Source organism: Wolffia australiana, chromosome 2 (genome assembly GCF_029677425.1).
Source record: "Wolffia australiana isolate 7733 chromosome 2, ASM2967742v1".
Taxonomy (NCBI): Eukaryota; Viridiplantae; Streptophyta; class Magnoliopsida; order Alismatales; family Araceae; genus Wolffia; species Wolffia australiana.
Window position 1 is genome coordinate 15,477,008 of NC_135836.1, and position 20,332 is coordinate 15,497,339.

The 20,332-nt window shown below is 48.5% G+C and overlaps 2 protein-coding genes across 2 annotated transcripts; one reads left to right on the top strand and one right to left on the bottom strand.

The window, feature by feature from the left end:
- Positions 1–239: 239 nt before the first annotated feature.
- On the bottom strand, positions 240–1,697 carry LOC144716372 (pentatricopeptide repeat-containing protein At3g53360, mitochondrial-like). Its single transcript, XM_078591490.1, has one exon. The coding sequence runs from the start codon at positions 1,695–1,697 to the stop codon at positions 240–242; it is 1,458 nt and encodes a 485-aa protein (XP_078447616.1).
- Positions 1,698–8,824: 7,127 nt separating this feature from the next.
- On the top strand, positions 8,825–20,183 carry LOC144716968 (ubiquitin carboxyl-terminal hydrolase 9-like). The gene is made up of 13 exons (XM_078592260.1): positions 8,825–9,255; positions 9,981–10,205; positions 16,049–16,193; positions 16,829–16,888; positions 16,981–17,076; positions 17,479–17,874; positions 17,932–18,072; positions 18,176–18,346; positions 18,433–18,690; positions 18,769–18,917; positions 18,996–19,460; positions 19,542–19,818; positions 19,891–20,183. The coding sequence occupies exons 1-13, from the start codon at positions 9,107–9,109 to the stop codon at positions 20,065–20,067; spliced, it is 2,709 nt and encodes a 902-aa protein (XP_078448386.1). The 5' UTR covers positions 8,825–9,106; the 3' UTR covers positions 20,068–20,183.
- The last annotated feature ends 149 nt before the right edge of the window (positions 20,184–20,332 follow it).

Consider the following 20,332-nt stretch of genomic DNA (forward strand, 5'->3'; position numbering starts at 1 on the left):
GAGAGGGAGAGAGAGAGAGAGAGAGAGAGAGAGAGAGGGGGGAGAGAGAGAGAGAGAGAGAGGGGGGGGTCAGTGAGAGGGGGGGGAGAGAGAGAGAGAGAGAGGGGGAAAGAGAGGGGGGGAGAGAGAGAGAGAGAGAGGGGGAAAGAGAGGGGGGGGAGAGAGAGAGAGAGAGAGAGGGGAGAGAGAGGGGGAAAGAGAGGGGGGGGGAGAGAGAGAGAGAGAGAAAGAGAGAACCCTCAATGGGACTCCCTCAGAGACACGTTCAGTCCATATAAAATCCCAACAATCTCTCTCATCCGCGGATGAGATCTGCTCTCCGCGACAAACACGTGCGAGCCGTCTTCCGTCTCCACCCAGCTGCACCCCGGCTCCTTCTTCACCATCTCCTCCTCCGTCCTCCCCGCACGTGCGAGTTCATCTTCCTCCCCAGGCAGTCTACATGAACTGAGAAACGTCGTCTTCATGGAAGGCGTTACAGTCGGCGAGATCTTCTCCATGAGAATCGAAGCTTCGTCGAGACGACCGCTCCGACAGAGGAGATCGACCAGGCAGCTATAAATCTCTGGCGATGGCGCCACGTCGCAGCGATCCTCCATAGCTCGGAAGATCTCCCAACCTCTCTTCACCTCCCCGCCATGGCTGCAGGCCGTCAGAACCGCCAAGAACGCGATCTCGTCCGGCTTCACCTTCATCCTCTCCATCTCCTCGAAGATCGCCACGGCTTCCTTCGCGAATCCTCCTCTCGCGTACGCTTTGATCATCGTCGTCCAGAGGATCGCGTCTCTCGAAGAAATCTCCTCGAAGAGAAGCTCCGCCGCGCAGACGCTGCCGGATCTCCCGTACATGTCGATCATCGCGCTGCCGATGATCCGATCAAAGCGGAGTCCGTTCTTGATGATCGCCGCGTGGATCTGGATTCCCTGCCGGAGAGACGCCATGGATCCGCAGGCGTCGGCGATTGTGGCTAGAGTGAAGCGATCTGGCTTGATTCCGGTCGAGATCATTCGAGAGAACAGTTTGAGGGATTCTTCCGGCAGTCCGCAGTCGAGGTAGCAGGAGATCATCTCGTTCCAGGAGACGACGTCGTCGTCGGAGACGAAGCCGAAGAGATTCTCCGCGCTGCGCAGATCTCGGCATCTGGAGAAGAGATTGAGCAGATTGTTGCGGAGAATCGGTTCGAGATCGCGGATCGGGCTCAGCTTGATCAAGCGAGTTTGAATTTCCCGCCCTAATTTTAGAGATCGGAGGCCGGAGCAGGCCAGGAGAGCGCCGGAGTAGGAGTACGCGTTCGGATCCGTTTTGCCAGCGATCATCCGCCGGAACAAGCCCAACGATTCCGTATAAAATCCTCGCTGCGCGCAGCCGACAATGATCGAACTCCACGAGACGACATCCGGATCGGGCAATTCCTCGAACAGCGCCTTCGCCTCCCGCAGATCGCCGTCTCGCTTGATCGCGACGCTCATCAAGGCCGTCGCAAGAACAGTGTACCGGAGGAACCCTAGCTTGACGGCAACCGCCTGCACGATCCTCCTCCCATAGCTCGGACATCCCGCTGCGGCGATCTTCAGCAACCGCGAAATCCCGTACTCGTTCAATCCAAGAACAGGAATCGAAGAACCGAAGAACAGGATGCCACCGATCTGGCGATGGCCGAGGGTTCTGAATCCGACGCGGCTCCGCCAAATGATCATCCGGGAGAAGAATCCGAAAATCGCGCTGGAGATGTTCAACGCCGCTCCATCCAAGTTCCCTTCCTACCGCCACAACGCGCCGGCCTACGCCGCCATGATCGACGCGCTCGCCTCCGCCAACCTCGTCGACAAGATGAAATCCGTGATCGAGGAGATGAAGCGGGACTCGTGCGAGCTTCGGGATTCGATGATGGCGGGGATAATCCGGAGCTACGGCAAGCTCGGGAGGGCGGAAGAAGCCGTCGCACTCTTCCGCGAGATTCCTCACTTGGCCTGCGCGGGCTCGGCGGAATCCCTGACGGCGATTCTCGAGGTCTTGATCATGGCGGGGGAGGCGGAGAAGGCGTGGGAGGTGTTCTCGGAAGGGAAGGTGGAGGTGAGATCTCTGAACCTGATCATGGCGGAGCTCTGCCGGAGGAGGCGGGCGGATCTGGCGATGGAGGTCTTCTCGGAGTTCTCGGAGATGTGCCTCTCGCCGGACGAGGGCTCGTACGAGGTGCTGATGAGGGGGCTCTGCGAGGAGGGGAGGCTGGACGAGGCGAAGCACCTTCTCTACGGGATGCTACGGCGGATCTCGCGGCGGGGCTGCGGCGGCGACGTGGTGGCGCACAAGATCTTGCTGGAGGCGCTGGCGGCGGAGGGAGCGGCGGAGGAGATAATCGCTAAGGTCTTGAAGAAGGGGCTGAGATCGCCGGCGAGCAGGAGGAGGTTTGAGGGGGGGCGTGTTGGGTCGGTGGTGAAGGCGTTGGTCGGCGGCGGGGGGGGGAGCGCCGCCGCGTACGGCGGCGCCGCGGCGGAGCTTTACAGGGAGGGGAGGACGGGGGAGGCGGAGGAGGTGGTGGAGGAGATGGGGAGGAGGGGGTTCAGGGCGGGCGCGGAGGTTTACGAGGCGAGGGTGGCGGCGCTCTGCCGGGAGGGGAGGGCGGAGGAGGCGGCGGCGGCGGCGGCGGAGATGCCGACGGCGGCGGTGCGCGCGCGGCTGGTGGAGGGGCTGTGCGGAGGGGGGAGGACGGGGACGGCGGAGGAGAGGTTGCGGGGGTGGGGCGCGGCGGCGGGGAAGGAGGCGTGGGAGGCGGCGGTGAGGGGGTGCTGCCGGGAAGGGCGGTTCGCGGCGGCGGGGAGGGTGGTGGAGAGGATGGCGAGGAGGGGGTTGTGGCCGGAGACGGAGACGTTGGAGGGGCTGATCGTGGGGCTCGCCCGCGCCGGGCAGGTGTTCGACGCCGTGCTCTGGCTCGAGGAGATGGTGGCTCGCGGTCGCCGCCCCTCGCTCGCCGTTTGGGCCGCGCTCGTCGCCCGGACTTGCTCTTCCTAGTCCGGCCTGGCCTGGTCAGGTTTGTTAATCAATGTCGAGTTCAGGTTTAAAAAAGAATAATCAATAATTTAGTTCCGGTTCCGGACTAAAAAATCATCCTGTCCAAGGGTATGGTCGAAGTTTGGGACGAGAATATATCCCGGGGACCACCAGACGGGACGGTTTTCGTCCTGTGGGACTAGAAGATCTTCGGTCTAGAGGTCTTGGATGATGGACAGACGAATGTGGACGAAAAACCGTCGGATTCACATCTGACGGTTGAGATGGAGCCACGTGGCCTCGCTGTGACAATTTGCATCAAAGTCTCTGAATTTTTTTGCGCATTAAAACTGATGCCGCTCAGAAATAATTATACATATGTCCATTTGGATTCTCTCTCCTCCATATTTTCCTCAAAACTTTTTCTATCTATATTAATATATTTAAAATATCAAATGATTTTTTTTCATCCGGGACGAGGGACGGGACGGTTTTTTCCCCAGACGGGACAAAAATTTGCCCCGGAAGGACTGGTTGTGACGGTTTTGTACCGTTGGATGAAAATCGTCGCATCCTTCATCCGGGATGATCCCGAACTATACCTGTGCCGCCGCTTTATTTCACTAACGATGTAGTAACAGAACTTGAATCCACAAACTTTGATCTACTTGAAAGAGGTTGTCTGTTGAATCCACATAACTAGCTTCTCTAATCCCTTTGAGTCCACAAGGGGTTGTGCTTGAATCTATAAACATTAAAGCACTCTCTAGTGAAGAGAACACTCAGCGGGAAGAAACAACCATTTCAACAAAATGATAGACTAAAGTAATGATCCTTCAAGGGTACAAGGGGACCTTATATAAGCCACAACAAGTGCAGGGTTGTCCATAATGACTTTACCCTTGAAAGAATAACTTGAAACATAGAGAAAAATAACTCTAACGAGCTAAAACAGAAGATAAGCAACCTAGAAGGCCTACGCAGAGATATCTTGCAAATTCTGGGTCCGTAGAAGTTGTCTAGAGATATTTGTATGGTTTAAGAAGATATTAACGTGACAAAACATAAGATATGCAGTTCTCATAGGTTAGAGCAAAGATCTTGGCAAAAGAAGAATACTGTCAAATAAAATCATGTCAAAGGATTTTTAGGGGCTTTTGATAATTTTCTGATGATCTTGTTAGTTCTAGAAGAATATCCTTCTAAGGCTATAAGTTGCTAATGGGCTTCAAAAAATGGACTTTTGGGCTACGTCAACCTGTCTGATCAACCGATCCACCTTAAACTAAAGGACCTATGGTCTCAGTTCAGTCCAGTCAAACCAGTCCTCGGTCCTGATGTCCAACCCTAGTGAGGACTATTTATTAGTAGTCATACTAGAGACGCCTCGTCATTGAAGACTATTGATGATGGCCATCATGGTGAGGACTAGTGATGGCTTGTTATCATCATCATCCTGGCTCGCGGCCGCCGCCCCTCATTCTGAGTTTGGGCCTCCCTTGCTGCCCGTACTTGCTCCTCCTAGTTCCATCCTGGTCCCGGTTCACTGACAGTGTAGGAACAATACTTGAATCTACAAGCTTTGCTCTAATTGAAGGAGCCAGACTCTTGAACCCATGGAACTAGCTTCTTTAATCCCTTTAGTCCACAAGGGCTTGTGGTTGAACCCATAAACATTAAAGCATCTCTCCAGTGAAGAGAAATGATGTAACACGATGGACGTCGGGATCGAACAGCTCGTGCTACACACAAGGAGGACGAGTTCAATCATGCTATGTAATGGAGACAACTAATGTGGACATAACGCAAGTGAAGATGCAACGATGAAATCAATGAGAAGTATTAGCCCGGCACCGACGAACACCAACGATCACTAGGCTACGGTAAGTGTAACTTGGGAATGCCACTTGGCTCCCAATGACCGCGAACGACGAGTTGAAGGCGAATGGTGCAAGTATGACTATTGCTGCTCGTGAGAGCACCATCCGAAGCGCCACCCAAGATCGTACTAATAAAAACCTATTCCCATTGACGTTTTCATATCTATCACTCACCTAACCCCCGCGGTGGAGACACGCTTGGGAGGTACCGAAAGAAATGATTGAACACGTCAAAGGGAATAAGTGTGAGCGCACCCGATTTGTGACGGCCGGCCTGACGTGTGTATTAGTGATATTGAGGCTGGAAGGCGACCTAACGAGCGGTTGGGCGATGACAAGAAACGACGGGGGCACTGACAAGCGATGACAATGACGGGAGCAGCAACGACAATGACGTGCATGGTGGCCGTGTCGATAAGGCAACGTTAGAGATGACAGTGTGATAGAGTGGTGCAAGCGCAGTGACCGGGAGGCCGGAGCAGCAGCGGGCGCGACAGTGAGGTATGGCAATGGGTACCGCGGCGGACGTAGAGGCAGTCGCACCTAAGAGTGTTGCGACATGAGTGGCTTAAGCAGCAACAGGGCAGGGTAACAAGCACAACGGCGGTAGGATGCGGCGGTGCAAAGGCGGTAGAGTGAGGCGGCGGGGCATCGTGAAAGAAAGTAGGGCGCGATGGCTTGACGACAACAGGGTACTACAACACGGAGGTTGCAGGGCAGAAAAGCACGACGACCGCTTGGCACGGCAACGATGGTAGGGCACGGTGGCGGCAGGCGTGATGTAGGATGACTAGAGGAGACAGGACGGGGTGATGCACGATGACTAGAGGAGATGGGGCGGGATGACAATGGGTGTAGGATATTGGACGACTAAGGAGCGGGTGGGATAAAACCATACCAGAAATCATACGATCGATTCCGAAGAATTAAATCCGAGTGATGGTGTAGCCCTTTCCTCGTCGAGGGCGGGAGTACTGTCTTCAACCACCACGGTGAAAATAAAGCAACACGTTCAATAAATCCAGACGGTGATCGCTAGAAGATTCAAAGGCCTATTCAAATAGTCACTTGAAGATTCAAAATCCAAATCAAATTTGACGGCGGTGGATAAACACTCGAAGAATACTTGATGAAGAACACGATCACCAAAGAGTGCAGAGAGTACCTCAGCACTAGAGTAGTGCGTCGTAGTGATGCGAGAGATTCTTGACATGTCATTGACACTAGCGATTGATGTGCGCTTCGACAGGATGTCGCAGATCCAACTACGCGGTCAGCTGGCGGGGGGTCCAGGGGGGAGTCGCCCCCTTGCGGGGTTCGGGGCAGCGCCCTGAAACCTAAATAGTAAGCGCGGAGGCAAGTGGCTTCCAGGGCGTCCGAGAGCACGGGCACAGGGCGGCGGGGCGTTGGAGGCTTGCGGCCGGGTGCAGAATGGATGCCAGGGGCGGGGGCAGCCAAGGACCAAGGGCGCGGGCGCATGGGGACCGGGTGTTGGATGCGAGCGGCCGGGCATAGAGTGGTGGCCAGGGGCGGGGGCGGCCTAGGGCACTGGGCACGGCGGCGGGGGCGCAGGATGGTGGCAAGGGGCCAAGGCGGCCAAGGGCCAAGGGCCAAGGGCGCGAGCGGCTAAGGGCCAGGGGAGCGAGCGGCCAAGGGCCAAGGGAGCGGGCGGCCAAAGGCCAGGTGTGCGGGAGGCCAAGGGCCAGGGGTGCGGGCGCTGGGCGTTGGGGCACAAAGTGGCGGCCAGGGGGGCGGGTGGCCTAGGGGGCTGGACGTTGCGGTCGGGCAAAGGACCGTAGCCAAAGGCGCGAGCGGTCAGGGTGCAGGGCGGTGGCCAAGGGCGTGGGCGGTCTGGACGCAGGGAAGCGGTCATGGGTCGTGGATGGGTGAGGGCGCTGGGCGCGGGCAGCCGGGGCGCAGGGCAGTGGCCAAGGGCGCAGTCGCGGCGACGATCAGTGGTGGCAGCGGCCGGAACGGGAGGGGAGAGGGCTAGGGCAAATCTTCCAGGAAGAAAACTTCAATTCTTGAAAATAAATTTGCCAAGTGTTTCTTGCAACATTGGCCTACATATAGGCCTTAGAGGAAAGAGAAAATATGAGAAATAAAATAAAGTAAACGATGTGTTATCGTGTCACGTCAAAGGGCAGTTCTGGATCAGGCATTGATGACGTGTCATGATGTGGGACATGTTGTGTGTAAGTGGAGATGCGTCTGAGGCTGGTGCGTTGACTTGGTCGTTATCAAGGCAGTTCTTCGATTGATGTTGGCGATGAGTCAGGATGCAGGGCATCTCGGATGACGGTGGCGGCGCGTCCAAAGATGATGCGTTGACGTCCTCGCCACCAAGGCGGCTAGCCGTTGGCGGCCGTGGCGACGATGGCAGGCCACGACGGCAACATGGGTGAGCCATGGGACGACGGTCGTAGACGGGAAGGCAGTTGGCGGTGGCGGCAACGACGGTTGTGGGCAAAGATGACGGTGGTTTCCGGCGATCTCTAAGGTTTTTTCCTCTCTCTATTTTTGCAGTGTCATTTTCGTAAATATGTCAAAAACTCAAAAAAACAAAAAGACACAGAAATCATTAAAAAATCACATTTTTCTCAGACTTTTTCTCCTTTCTCTTCCTATGGGCGAGCCCCACCATTTATAGGGGCAAATATGGGATTCCCGCTTAGAAATAAAGGGGATAAGGCCGAATTAAGATTATTTAGGGCCCCCTAAGAGGAGAGGGAAATCCTCTAACACGCCCACATAGCAGTCCAAACACGTGCAAACAAACAGAAAACAGACATACGCAGACAGCATATAAGGCCTATTGAACAAGAAAAATAAGAAAAGATAATGTCAAACCTTTTTGACCTGTTGACTAGGCCTGGTACTTTGGAGGCTAGGTCTTGCGCGTGGGCCTCGCGCGACGAAGTCGTTCACCGAGGTCTTCAAAGCTATATGGTCCCCCATCAAGAACACTCATAGGGGAGAAACAATCATTTCAACAAAACAATAGACTTTGATAGTGATCCTTTAGCACATTGGAACTTTATGTAGGCCCAACAAGTGTATGGTCATCCATAATGAGTATACCATGAAAGGATAACTCATAACATTGGGAAAAGTAACTTCGACAAGCCTAAACAAAAAATAAGCAGCCTAGAAGGCATGGGCAGAGATATATTACAGATTCTGGGGCATTAGAAGCTGTTAGGAGAAATTCTGGCAAACGCAAACAAAGAATTTGTCAAAGGATTATGTTAGAGAAAATTTTGTCAGATGATTTTTAGGGGCTCTTGGCAATTTTTTGACGATCATGTCAGTTCTAGAAGAGTCTCCTTCTTAGTCTCTAGTTGCTAATTTTGCTAATGTGCCTCAAAAAATGGGCTTCAATGCTACATCATCCTGTTTGTCCAAACGATCCACCTGAAACCGGAGGACCTATGGTCTCAACTTTGTCCAAATAATCCGGTCCTCATCCTAAATGTCCAACCCTTGTGAGGACTATTTATTAGTCGTCATCATCATCATCCCATTTAGTACTAATGATGAGGACTAATGAGGGTTTGTTATCGTCGTCCCCGCGAGGACTAGTGATGGCTCGTCATTGCAGACTATTGATGGCTCTTCATGGCCATCCTGGCGAGGACTAGTGATGGCTCGATATCATCATCTTGGTGAGGATCAGTGATGGCTCGTCATGGCCATCCTACTGAGGCCTAATGATGGCTCGTCATCTTTGGTTAGCAATGAGGATTAAGGTGTCCTCGTCGATGTCATCATCATGGTCCGATGACGTTGACCGGGGAAGGGGAGACGATGACGAGTCAGTATCGTCATCCGGGAAGTTTGACTTGTTGTAGAAAGAGACGGAAGTCAAACAGGAGGAAATAGGGTAAGAGAGAAGAGAGTGGTGGGAGAAGCTTGAACGGTGGGGTCCACGGAGGGCGATAAAAAGGAAAGGAAAGGGAAGGGGGAGAGAAAGGGGGAAATCTCGGGCTTGTTCTTTCATCTCGGAGTTGGAGAAGGGGTTGATAGGCAAGCTGGTCAGGAGATTTTCCTCCTCCCAAGAAATCTACAGCATCGGCGGAGCGGAGCTGCTCGACTCTTTGTGATTTCCGCCTTCGATCGCGCTTCGTTTTGGTATCTGGCTTCGATCGGGCTAGGGTTTCCGGAATCGAGTTCCGTTGCTGTTTTTCGCGGAGATTTTGCATGTTCGATGAATTGCTGAACCCTAGAGGACCTCAGGGATGACGATTCCGAGATCAATTGGCTTCCTCAGCGACGATAGTTGCCTTCCTCTCACGCCGGAGGAGGAGAGACGCGCTATCCAGCTGCTGGAGCGCGCCGCCTCGTCGAATCGCAAGGAAGGAGATCAGTACTGTCTTGTTTCTGCCACGTAAGTGAAATTTCTTGCTCCTGTTTTGTGATCGGTTTTGGTGTTCCAAGATTGGCGAGTGATCCTTTTCTGTTCCATGGATGCGACGTGGTTGATGATCTCGCGGAGATCAGATCAGGCTTTGGGAATGAAAACCTTTCGTACGGAAAATGCATGCTTACCTTGTGTTCCGCGACAGTCAGCTATTTCGATTGTCAAATGTTTAGAAGCAGGCCGGCCACGAAATTTACACAGAATTGTTTCGCTTCGACCGTTGTTGATTACTTGGCTCTTCGAGTTGGCAACCAGTTATTGTTTCCGCTTCGAACATTTGTGATTTGCGGACTTACATTGATAAACCTTGTTGACGCGTCCCGTTATAAAGAATTGTCACATAATGTATGATGACTCCCCTCTTCCGGGTCTTATCTTCTGTATCGTGTAAGAAATGCCGATTCAATATATCTGCAGGTATCCGCTTCCCCTTAGTTGGAACTGACTTTGATTTGCGTATTGGATCCATTCACATGAAGTTTTTATTTCTGTACTCGTCTCCTTATCAGGACTTTATTTTAGCAAGTTTCTTGTAGAATCCTTGAACATGCTCTAATGGTCAATGGTGATTTTTAGGGCGACTAGAATACATTCTGGATGGGGCACATTGTTTTTCTTCCAAAAAAAAAAACTTATCGATAAGGTGATAATCGTTGGTTTCTGACAGTTTTTCCTCCTCTCGCATTATCTAGGTGGTGGAATGGGTGGAAAGACTATGTGGGACTAGACGAGTCTTCTGGGCTGTTGGCTCAGGCCCCATTGGCTGAGTCCATTCGTCCCGGGCAGATTGATAACTCGGAATTGTTGTCGAGCGAAATGGACGACGAAAAAGATGAGTTGACTCTCCGGGAAGGATTGATTGAACAAATTGATTACATTTTGGTCCCCCTCGATGTTTGGAAGAAGCTCAAAGAATGGTAATCATCCTCCATCTTATGATCCCTTTTTAATCATCATGGTTAATTAGACTTTTGGATTATCAATTACTTTTTCACAACGTCTTATTTCTTATTCTGAGTGAGCGTTAAGAGACTTAGCGGAGGAGAATACACCGTATGTTCTATTTCTTTTATGTATGAACACCATCACAGGAATTTTCGGACAAGTCTCTTTCTTTCTTTCCCCTCCTCAATCCAGTCACCAGTGATCATGTGCGCAAATATAGAATTTCAACTGCCTTTTTTGCTGAACACCCTGTGAATCCAATTTTTAAACATATTTAATGGTCACTATTGAATCTTTTTTCTATTGAAGCAAATTCTATTCTTGTGAGTTTGTGGAAGGAACTTTGAAGAAAAGAATGATCGTGAACAAAATAGAATAATTTTTATAACCATCAAAGAACAACTCAATAATTACAAGAGAAGTTACATTGGCTTTTATAGCCTCTTAGACAAAGAGAGATGACCGTTGGACACCAACGGTCATCTCGTAACCATAGGAGTCCAACGGTCGTAGATCTTTATGGACCCAATGGGCCTGTAGAGCTAACACCCCCCCTCAAGTTGGGTATAGATGTTGAACATGCCCAACTTGGACACCATCGTTTGGAAATGTGGACCGGGGAGACCCTTGGTGAAGACGTCAGCAACTTGTTCCAGAGTGGGTATGTAGTGGGGAACTATAAACCCATCATCAATGCTTTGCTTGATGTAGTGTCGCGCGACTCGGGCATGCTTGGTCCGTTCATGTTGGACGGGATTCTTCGCCATGGCGATGGCCGATTTACTGTCAGAATAAAGGTGGATCCCCGTCCCAGGAAATAGATGTAAATCTTGTAAAATGTCTTTGAGCCACATGCCCTCACAAACACCCTTCTTCAAGGCACGGAGTTCAGCCTCAGCACTTGAGAGGGAAACTTCTTTCTGCTTCTTACTGCGCCATGTAACCAGATTACCCCCAATAAAGCTGCAATAGCCTGATGTGGACCGACTGTTCTCAAACGAGCCAGCATAATCAGAATCAGTATAGAGAACGACACCGGGTTCTCCTCCTTTTTGAAACAGTAGACCTTGCCCAATAGGGCCTTTAAGATAAGCAAGGATTTGATCGGCTGCTCTTTGGTGTGACTCACGGGGGTCACCCATAAACTGACTCAGTGAATTAACAGCAAAGGCGATATCCGGACGAGTATGGTTGAGATATAACAACCGTCCAATAAGTCTCTGAAAAAACGTCTTGATTACTGGGGCATCTTTGTCATGCTGTTCGGCTTTTAACTTAACGTTGATGTCGACAGGAGTAGCAGCTGGACGACAATCCAACTTACCTGTTTCCCGCAATAGATCCAGGATGTATTTATGTTGTGACAATATAATCCCCGTCTTAGAATAGGCCACTTCAATCCCCAAGAAGTAGGTAAGGAGGCCGAGTGCTTTAATATCAAATGAGTTAGTGAGATGTGCTTCAAGACTCCTGATTTCATCCACATCATTTCCCGTAATAATAATGTCGTTGACGTATACAATAAGGATGGCTAACTTCCCTGTTGAACTATGCTTGATGAATAGAGTATGATCTCCTTCACTCTGAAAGAAGCCAGCAGAAAGCATGGTTTTGGAGAATTTTCCAAACCAGGCACGAGGTGACTGCTTGAGACCATATAAAGACTTCTTGAGATGACATACGTCGGCCAAATAGAGTATCCAGGAGGTGGTGACATATACACCTCTTCTTCCAACTCGCCATGTAAGAACGCATTCTTGACATCATATTGATACAACTTCCAATCAAATAAAGCTGCTAAGGCAATTAAGACTCGAACTGTATTTAACTTGGCAAATGGGGCAAAGGTTTCATTATAATTAATACCGTATGACTGAGTATACCCTCGAGCAACTAATCGAGCCTTGTATCTTGCGATTGAGCCGTCGGAATGATACTTAATAGTAAAGACCCATCGGCTGCCGACAACCTTTTTCCCGGCTGGGAGAGGACCCATTTGCCATGTACCATTTCTCTCAAGCGCTTCCATTTCCTCATCCATGGCCCTCCTCCATTCAGTGGATGACATAGCTTCTTTGACTGAAGTAGGAACTGATACGGTCATAAGGGCGTGAATTATCTTATTATACTCTGGAGAGAGCTGAGTATATGAAACATAGTTGCCAACTGGGTACCGCTTGGTCTGTGTGCATGCCCGAACACCCTTGCTCACGGCAATCGACCAGCCACTGTTGTTGGGAATATCCTCATAAACTGTTTCTTCAGTTCTTGGAATGCTATCTGAGACATCAGGCCGTTCCTCCTCCTGAATAGGACTGAAGGACTGATCTGCAAGATGATGCTGACCCATATCAGGTGATACATGGGTTTCCTGACTCCCATTGTCGCCAGGCTCCCGAAGTACAGAATCAAGATTTCCATCCAGCCTGCTCTCGGAATCATAAAACATCCTTGCTTCATCAAAAGAAGTATCTGCTGTGATGTAGAGTCGCTTTGAGCTAGGGTGATAACATCGGTACCCCTTTTGAGTAGATGAATAACCCAGGAACAAACACTTGAGAGCCCTGGGATCCAATTTCCCTGCATGGTGAGCATGTACATATACAGTACAACCAAATATCTTGGCTGGAAGATTAGTCCTTAGACATACATGAGGAAATTCAGAAGACATAATATCAATAGGGGCAGAAAAATTCAATGTTCTAGATGCAGTGCGATTTATAAGGTGTGTGGCCGTGGTGACTGCTTCGCTCCAATAGTGCTTGGGACAGTTTCCTTGAAATAAGAGGGCTCTGGCTGCAGACATAATATGGCCAATTTTCCTTTCAGTGAGACCATTCTGCTGAGGGGTGTTGACACACGAGGATTGATGCACAATTCCCTTTTCTCCTAGATACGTTTTTACTTCTCCGGAGAAATATTCTTTAGCATTATCGGTCTTTAGCATTCTTACTTTTTTTCCAAACTGAGTACTAATCATCTCGCAAAAAAGGGTAATGACGGATGGGACCTCAGATTTGGATTTCAGTAGATATACCCACGTATATCTAGTGAAATCATCCACAAACAAAATAAACCACCTGTGCTGGAAGAGACCAGTGATGGAACAAGGCCCCCAGACATCACTATGAATACACTCAAATGCAGCAGAAGATCGATGATTTGAGGCAGGAAACACAGCTCTTTTGTGTTTAGCAAATTGGCAAGACTCACAAATGAGATTGTCAACAATGATCCCCTTAAACAAGTTGGGGTACACATGTTTCAAAAGAGAAAATGAAGGATGTCCTAGTCGCCGATGGAGGAGGATGATCCGTTCTTCACTCATGGTGTTGTAGACCACCTTTTGGCTATCATCCTTCTCTAGGTCGTCTAGTAGAAGAAGCCCCCCTTCCTGTCTAACAGACGAAATCTTCTTCCCGGTGTCCTTTATGCACAGAAAACAGGAATCGGAGTTGAGGGTAAATCTCCAACCAGTATCAAGTACTAACTGTGTCAGGGAAAGTAAGTTTGTTTTTAATTCAGGTACGTGTAAAACATTCCTTAGTAGTACTCCTTTGATCAAAATGGTCCCTTTTCCTTCAACTTTTATAATCCCACCATTAGCAGTGAAAACCTTATGATCACTTGAAACTAAGTCGTATGACTTAAAGAGGGATCTTTGGGGTGACATGTGATCTGTCGCCCCTGAATCCAAAAGCCAAAATGATGTTATAGGGCTAATATTATTGTAAGTAGTGAAGGCAAAGTGCGCACCTGATCTGGCCAATGATGTTGAGCTTATCTTCTGGAGAATTTTATTCATCTCATATTGAATGAGTTTTTGAATTTCGCCTCCATCATTGTTCTTCTTGGTGGAGGGATCTCCCCCTTCACTTGCAATATATGCCTTTTTCTGGTCTCTGGGAACCCAGAGACCTTTTCGGATCTGCTCCTCCTTCCAGGCCAACTTCCTGCAATCCTTTTTCACGTGGCCTTCCTTCCTGCAATAGCCACAGACAAGCGTTTCTGATGGATTACCTTCCTTTGGAGTCGCTTTAGGAGTCGGTGGAGGAGGTGCCGTAGAGCTTGAATTATTCCGTGGCTCACCCTTTTTAGCTAGGTGAGCTACAGAGGCAGGGGTAGTGGGTTCTTCATCTTTGTTTGTCAATTTTCTCCGACGTTCTGCTCCTTGCAGTTCGGAGATGGCTTCTGCTAGTGTCGGAAATCTTTCTCGGTGTAATAGTTGACTCCGTAAATTTTCATATTCTGGATTTAAACCCATCAGAAAAGTGAGTGTTCTGAACTTTACTTCTCGGAGATAGGATGGTGAATTCTTGTCCCCAGTGGGCCAGAGAAGATCTAATTCCCTCCGAATAGCCTTGAGCTTTGCTGAATATGAGGATATGGTCATACTGCTTTGCTTCAGTGTCCTTTCCTGTTCCCGTAGGGCGAAAACGCGGAAGTCACTATGGGTCTCTGCACACGATTTATTTATCTCTTCCCATAGATCACGAACACAATCTATAAGAAGGTAGTCATCTCTTTGTTCTTCTTCCATATTTCTTATCATCCAGTTAACAATGAACGCCTCTTCCGACTCCCAAATATACAGTTTTCGATCATCTTCTGAAGGAGCATTTTCAGTTAGATGTCTGCCCAAATATGCAGCTTTAAGGGACCTTTGAGCAAGAGTCACCCATTTCTGCCCATTGATCCCGTTATACTTCATATCCAGATCGGGTAATATCAACCTGTTCTGGATTATACTGTCTGCCTCCTTAATCATAGATATTGAGGTCTCCAATTCCCTCTCCAGAATCTTGGATTTGGATTTCCCTCCCATTCTTAACAGCTGGTGAACAAAGCTTGGACGAATAACCAATTACCAGCCAAAGAATAATTGATGAACACTGCTAAAAAAAATCCACGCGCCAAATGAATACGGCCTGCAGTCAAGAAAACCTGCCGAATGGATATGGCACCCAATTTGAAGAACTTTGACGTTGAGACTCTTCTTGAAGAGAGGAGTGGTCACCGAATGAATACGGCCCACCAATACGATCCTGTCGAGGAAATCGCGAAATCGCGGAAGTCGCAGAAGTTGCAAAATCGCCGAGGATAGTTCCCGGGTCATATTTGCAACAGAAATCACCGAAGAATGCCGAGGATAGTTCCACGACTAAAGAAAGAATGATTTCCGTCGAAGCAGTAGAAAAGAAATCGAGCTACTGACCCGATTCGAGATGATCTTCGCCGAGGTGTGGTTCCCTTTCCGCGGTGATCTTCGCCGAGGTGATCTTCGCCAAGGTGATCTCTGCGGGAAGAGCTCCGATCGACTGTTTTTTCCACGACCCCTTTTTTTTTTCTTTACCCTTCCGAAACGAAACTGTCTCGAAGGTGCTCTGATACCATGTGAGTTTGTGGAAGGAACTTTGAAGAAAAGAATGATCGTGAACAAAATAGAATAATTTTTATAACCATCAAAGAACAACTCAATAATTACAAGAGAAGTTACATTGGCTTTTATAGCCTCTTAGACAAAGAGAGATGACCGTTGGACACCAACGGTCATCTCGTAACCATAGGAGTCCAACGGTCGTAGATCTTTATGGACCCAATGGGCCTGTATAGCTAACAATTCTACATATGAGTTTGGGGCGAATATTTTTTAGCATTCAATGATAATCCAATATCTTATTGCTGAAGTAATATATTCGAAGCATAAGACATATGTTTTATTTTACTCTACATTTTAGTGCATTTGGGATCCATGCAGGCAGAAGTGAACATTGCGTGTTAATTTGCCTTCTGCTGCTGCTCCTTTTCTGTTCAGGTATGGTGGCGGGCCGACAATTGTGCGAAAATTGATTTCCCGGGGCCAAAATAATAGGGAATTATCGGTGGAGGTGTACCTTTTGTGCTTGAGAATAATACATCCCAAAAAAACTTCCCCAAGGACTATATACATTAGTAAGAAGGTAATTCGTGTTTATTTACATTCTTTGTGATTCATTGTCTATTCGTGAACAAGCAGCGGCTGATGTGCTCTTGCCAATCCTTGTGGCAATTTTTCTTTTCTGTGTCTAAAAGAAAATGAAATTCAAATATTGTCTGTATTAAAAATGTAATACTATCCCCGATCGTGCCTAGGGTTCTTCTCATAATTTTGCATTTGATGGGGTCGGATTTTCGTTAGTTTATGTTTTAGGGTCTCCCCCTTTAAATAGCTGTGGAACTCCACTTGGAAAGGCAGACGAAGAAGTTTAATCAATATTGTTTCCTCTGTCTCCTCTGAGCAATGTCCATCCTGCCGGTGATCCTTCCCTGAGCATTGTCCATTCCACCAGGGTCTCGCCTCTCCTCTCCTCTTACCAAAGTACAGTATTTCACCTCTTATCAAAGACTGTTCCGGCGGCATCTTCTGCCTCCCTTCTCCTCTCCCAGATAAGAACTCACGGGTTCTTATCAAAATGATGTTGAATTCCTTCAACTATTTTTCTATTCTTGGATTCAGATTAGCAGTATACTGATGACTAGAGAACTGAAGTTATTATCCATTAGGTACTCACATTCATTAATATGGTATTATAACCTAGTTATGTGACATTTCCAGGCGCGTGTAAACGAATTGTATGACAGGATCTGTGAACTCTTCAAATTGGGCCGGTCCAAGGTTTGTTCAATTCCTTCAACATAGTGTTAATGGTATAGACATTGTTGTCTGTCCGTCGTTGACCAAGACTTATGGATTTTCTCTTTCCTCAGATCAGAATTTGGGATTACTTCAACCAAACAAAGCAGAAACTTTTGAGTGAAACGGATGAATCTCTAGAAGAGGTTCTGCTGTCATCGGGTCAGGAGGTAAATATCTTTTCTGATCTACACTTATTTTGTTACTGATTGTAGCTGTTGTGCTCGTGATTAACAATGTGATATGTATTTCAAAAGTTCTACTTTAAACTTGCCTAAGAAATCTGAGGCTGCCTTTGTAGCTTTCTATGACTGTTGGTAACCCTGTTCAAGGTTAGACGCATTCTAAATGCCTTCCTGAATGAATTTTTCCCTTTACACTTGATCAAAAGAGTCTTTGCTCTTGTCTTTTGATATATATGTTTATGTATGTACATAATTTGACTTTGCAGTGCAGAGGATTATATGCCTCTGTCCTTTTGATCTCTTGCTAAAGCTTTACTTTATATGGATTTTATACTTCTTCCCAGATCTTGAAAGCATAATAGGACTTTTTTCTCACGAAAATTGCAGATTCTTATAGAGGAGCTCGGTGATGGAATTTCTTTGGGCAGTGGTCAAATGGATTCAACAGGCAATAGGCTAGCTTTGGCTCCGATCGAACCTCAAAGGTCCTCCATTACAATTGCTGGAGGTCCCACGGTTTCAAACCGTTATTCGACCGGGTCTCTCCCTGATTTGGCACAGGAATCGAGTTCAGGGTTGTGGAGCTCTGACACTCAGAGAGATTCGTCAAGTTCTTCTTCTTCGAAAGTTGATTCTGGGGGCCTCACTGGATTGCTTAATCTAGGAAACACTTGCTTCATGAATAGTGCTATTCAGTGCTTAGTGCATACGCCGCAGCTGGTTGAATATTTCTTGGGTGATTTTACATTTGAGATCAACAAGAGCAATCCCTTGGGAATGCAAGTAAGCATTAAGTTTTTTAAATTATCATTTTATTTTGTATCTAACCAATGTATTTAGGGAGAGCTTGCAATTGCATTCGGGGACCTGCTTCGACAACTGTGGTCCTCCAGTGGCATTTCTGTCGCGCCCCGTTTATTTAAAGGAAAGCTCGCGCGGTTTGCCCCTCAATTTAGTGGGTACAACCAGCATGATTCCCAGGTTAAAAATCTCTTTCATTTCCATTATCTCCGCGTTAACTTTCTAACATGCTTCTGTTCAGGAATTTTAGGGTTACATCTGTTTACGATTTTTTTCTCTTCAGGAATTGCTCGCGTTTTTACTCGACGGGCTGCATGAAGATTTAAATCGTGTAAAAAATAAGCCTTACATCGAGGCTAAAAGTGCAAATGGCCGTCCAGATGAGGAATTTGCTGATGAGTGCTGGAGAAATCATAAAGCCCGTAATGATTCTATCATCGTGGACGTGTGCCAAGTGAGCTTTTAAATATAATTTTTTATTTCGTAATTTTTTTTTTTGGTTCTAAAATCAAAAACCTGACTAGTTAACTATGCTCGCAGGGTCAGTACAAGTCAACTCTGGTTTGTCCAACATGCAGCAAGGTTTCCGTGACATTTGATCCGTTCATGTACTTGTCGCTGCCGCTGCCGTCATCCGTCACCCGAACAATTACCGCCACCGTCGTCTACAGCGACGGCAGCCGCCTTCCTATTCCGACCACAGTAACGGTGCCAAAGCAGGGCTCCTGCAGGGACCTCCTTCAGGCCATTGGGATTGCCTGCTGCTTGAGTCAAAACGAGGAATTAATTCTCGTCGAGGTATAAACAAGGTCTTTTTAGATTTAATTTTCGCACAACCTGAGTTCTATAATGATATTTGATTACGTTTTTCTACAGGTACTCAATCACCGGATACATAGATACTACGAAAGGCCTCTGTTACCGTTAACCCACATCAAGGATGAAGATCATCTGGTGGCGTACAGGCTTCCTTCGAAGCAGGAGAAGTCAACGAGGCTGGAGATAACTCACAGGAAGAAAGATCGGTCAGCTCTGTTCAACTTCCTCGAACTTTCAGTACATTTTTCACATTTCAGTCATGGTTTGACCTAGAGTCAATGCAGGTTGTTCGGAACGCCACTCGTGGCGTGCCTTCCCGAAGGCGCAGTAGATACTGCTGGCATTCGGGCAGCGGCAGGCGTGGTTCTATCGCCGCTTTTCCGAGGGAAATCGGCTAAGTTCGTCTCCAGAAGCAGCAAAGAGCGGGAAAATGGCCACGCCCGGGAAGAAGACGACGAAGACGAAGACGAAGACGAAAATGACGCAGTTCCCAGCTTTGAGCTCGCGGGCGCCGAGGACAGGAACTCCTTCAGGGATTCCTCGTCCGGGGCCGCCAAGCGCGTAAAAATCTTTCTCGACTGGACAGAGAAAGAGCAGGGTTCATACGATCTAAGCTTCCTGGATGATCTTCCTGAGGTTTATAAGCACACCGGGTTCTTCGCCAAGAAGACGCGGCAGGAGGGCGTCAACCTCTTCTCCTGCCTCGAAGCTTTCCTGAGGGAGGAGCCGCTGGGCCCCGACGACATGTGGTAAGATCAAAATCAGAAAAAAAAAAGTAAAAAACTTTTTAATCCTTTGTATTTATTATTTAAAATTGTGTTTTCTGGCAGGTACTGCCCCGGGTGCAAGAAGCACAGGCAGGCGACGAAGAAGCTGGACCTGTGGCGGCTGCCGGAGATACTCGTCATCCATCTGAAGCGCTTCTCGTACAACCGGTTCATGAAGAACAAGCTCGACACCTTCGTCAATTTCCCAGTTACGGATCTTGATCTCGGCCTTTACGTGATGAACAAGTCAACCAGCCCCAAGTCTCTGGCCTACGAGCTCTACGCCGTCATCAACCATTACGGCGGCCTCGGCGGCGGCCATTACACCGCCTACGCCAAGGTATCCCTCGGCGAGTGCTCCTCATCGTTCTTCGTGAGAGTCGTCGGTCAACGGGGTTGAATTTTTGTGCAGTTGACCAAGGAGAACCGGTGGTACCACTTCGACGACAGCCACGTGTCCCCGGTCAACGGCGACTCGGTGAGGACGTCCGCCGCCTACGTCCTCTTCTACCGCAGAGTCGACAGCGGTGACACGCCGATGCAGGAGGCGGAGGCCTCTGGCAGCGGGTCGGCGGCGGCGCAGAGTTGACTGCGGTCTCGTTTTCACTCTAACCGGAGTCAACGCCGAGGAATTTTAGTCCCCCGTGTGTAATTTTTTTCTGTCGTGAGAAATAAAAAAAGGTCAATTTTCGAAGCTTGACTTTATATCTTGTCTATCTACGATGTTACACAGTTTTGGAGAAGAAGCCCCGTTAGCCCCCTATCGTAGTATCCATGTTAGGTTATTGGGCCGTTTTTAAGCTCTTTAGGCCCAAAGTCAACGAATTCGGACTATCTTAACTTTATTGGGCCGA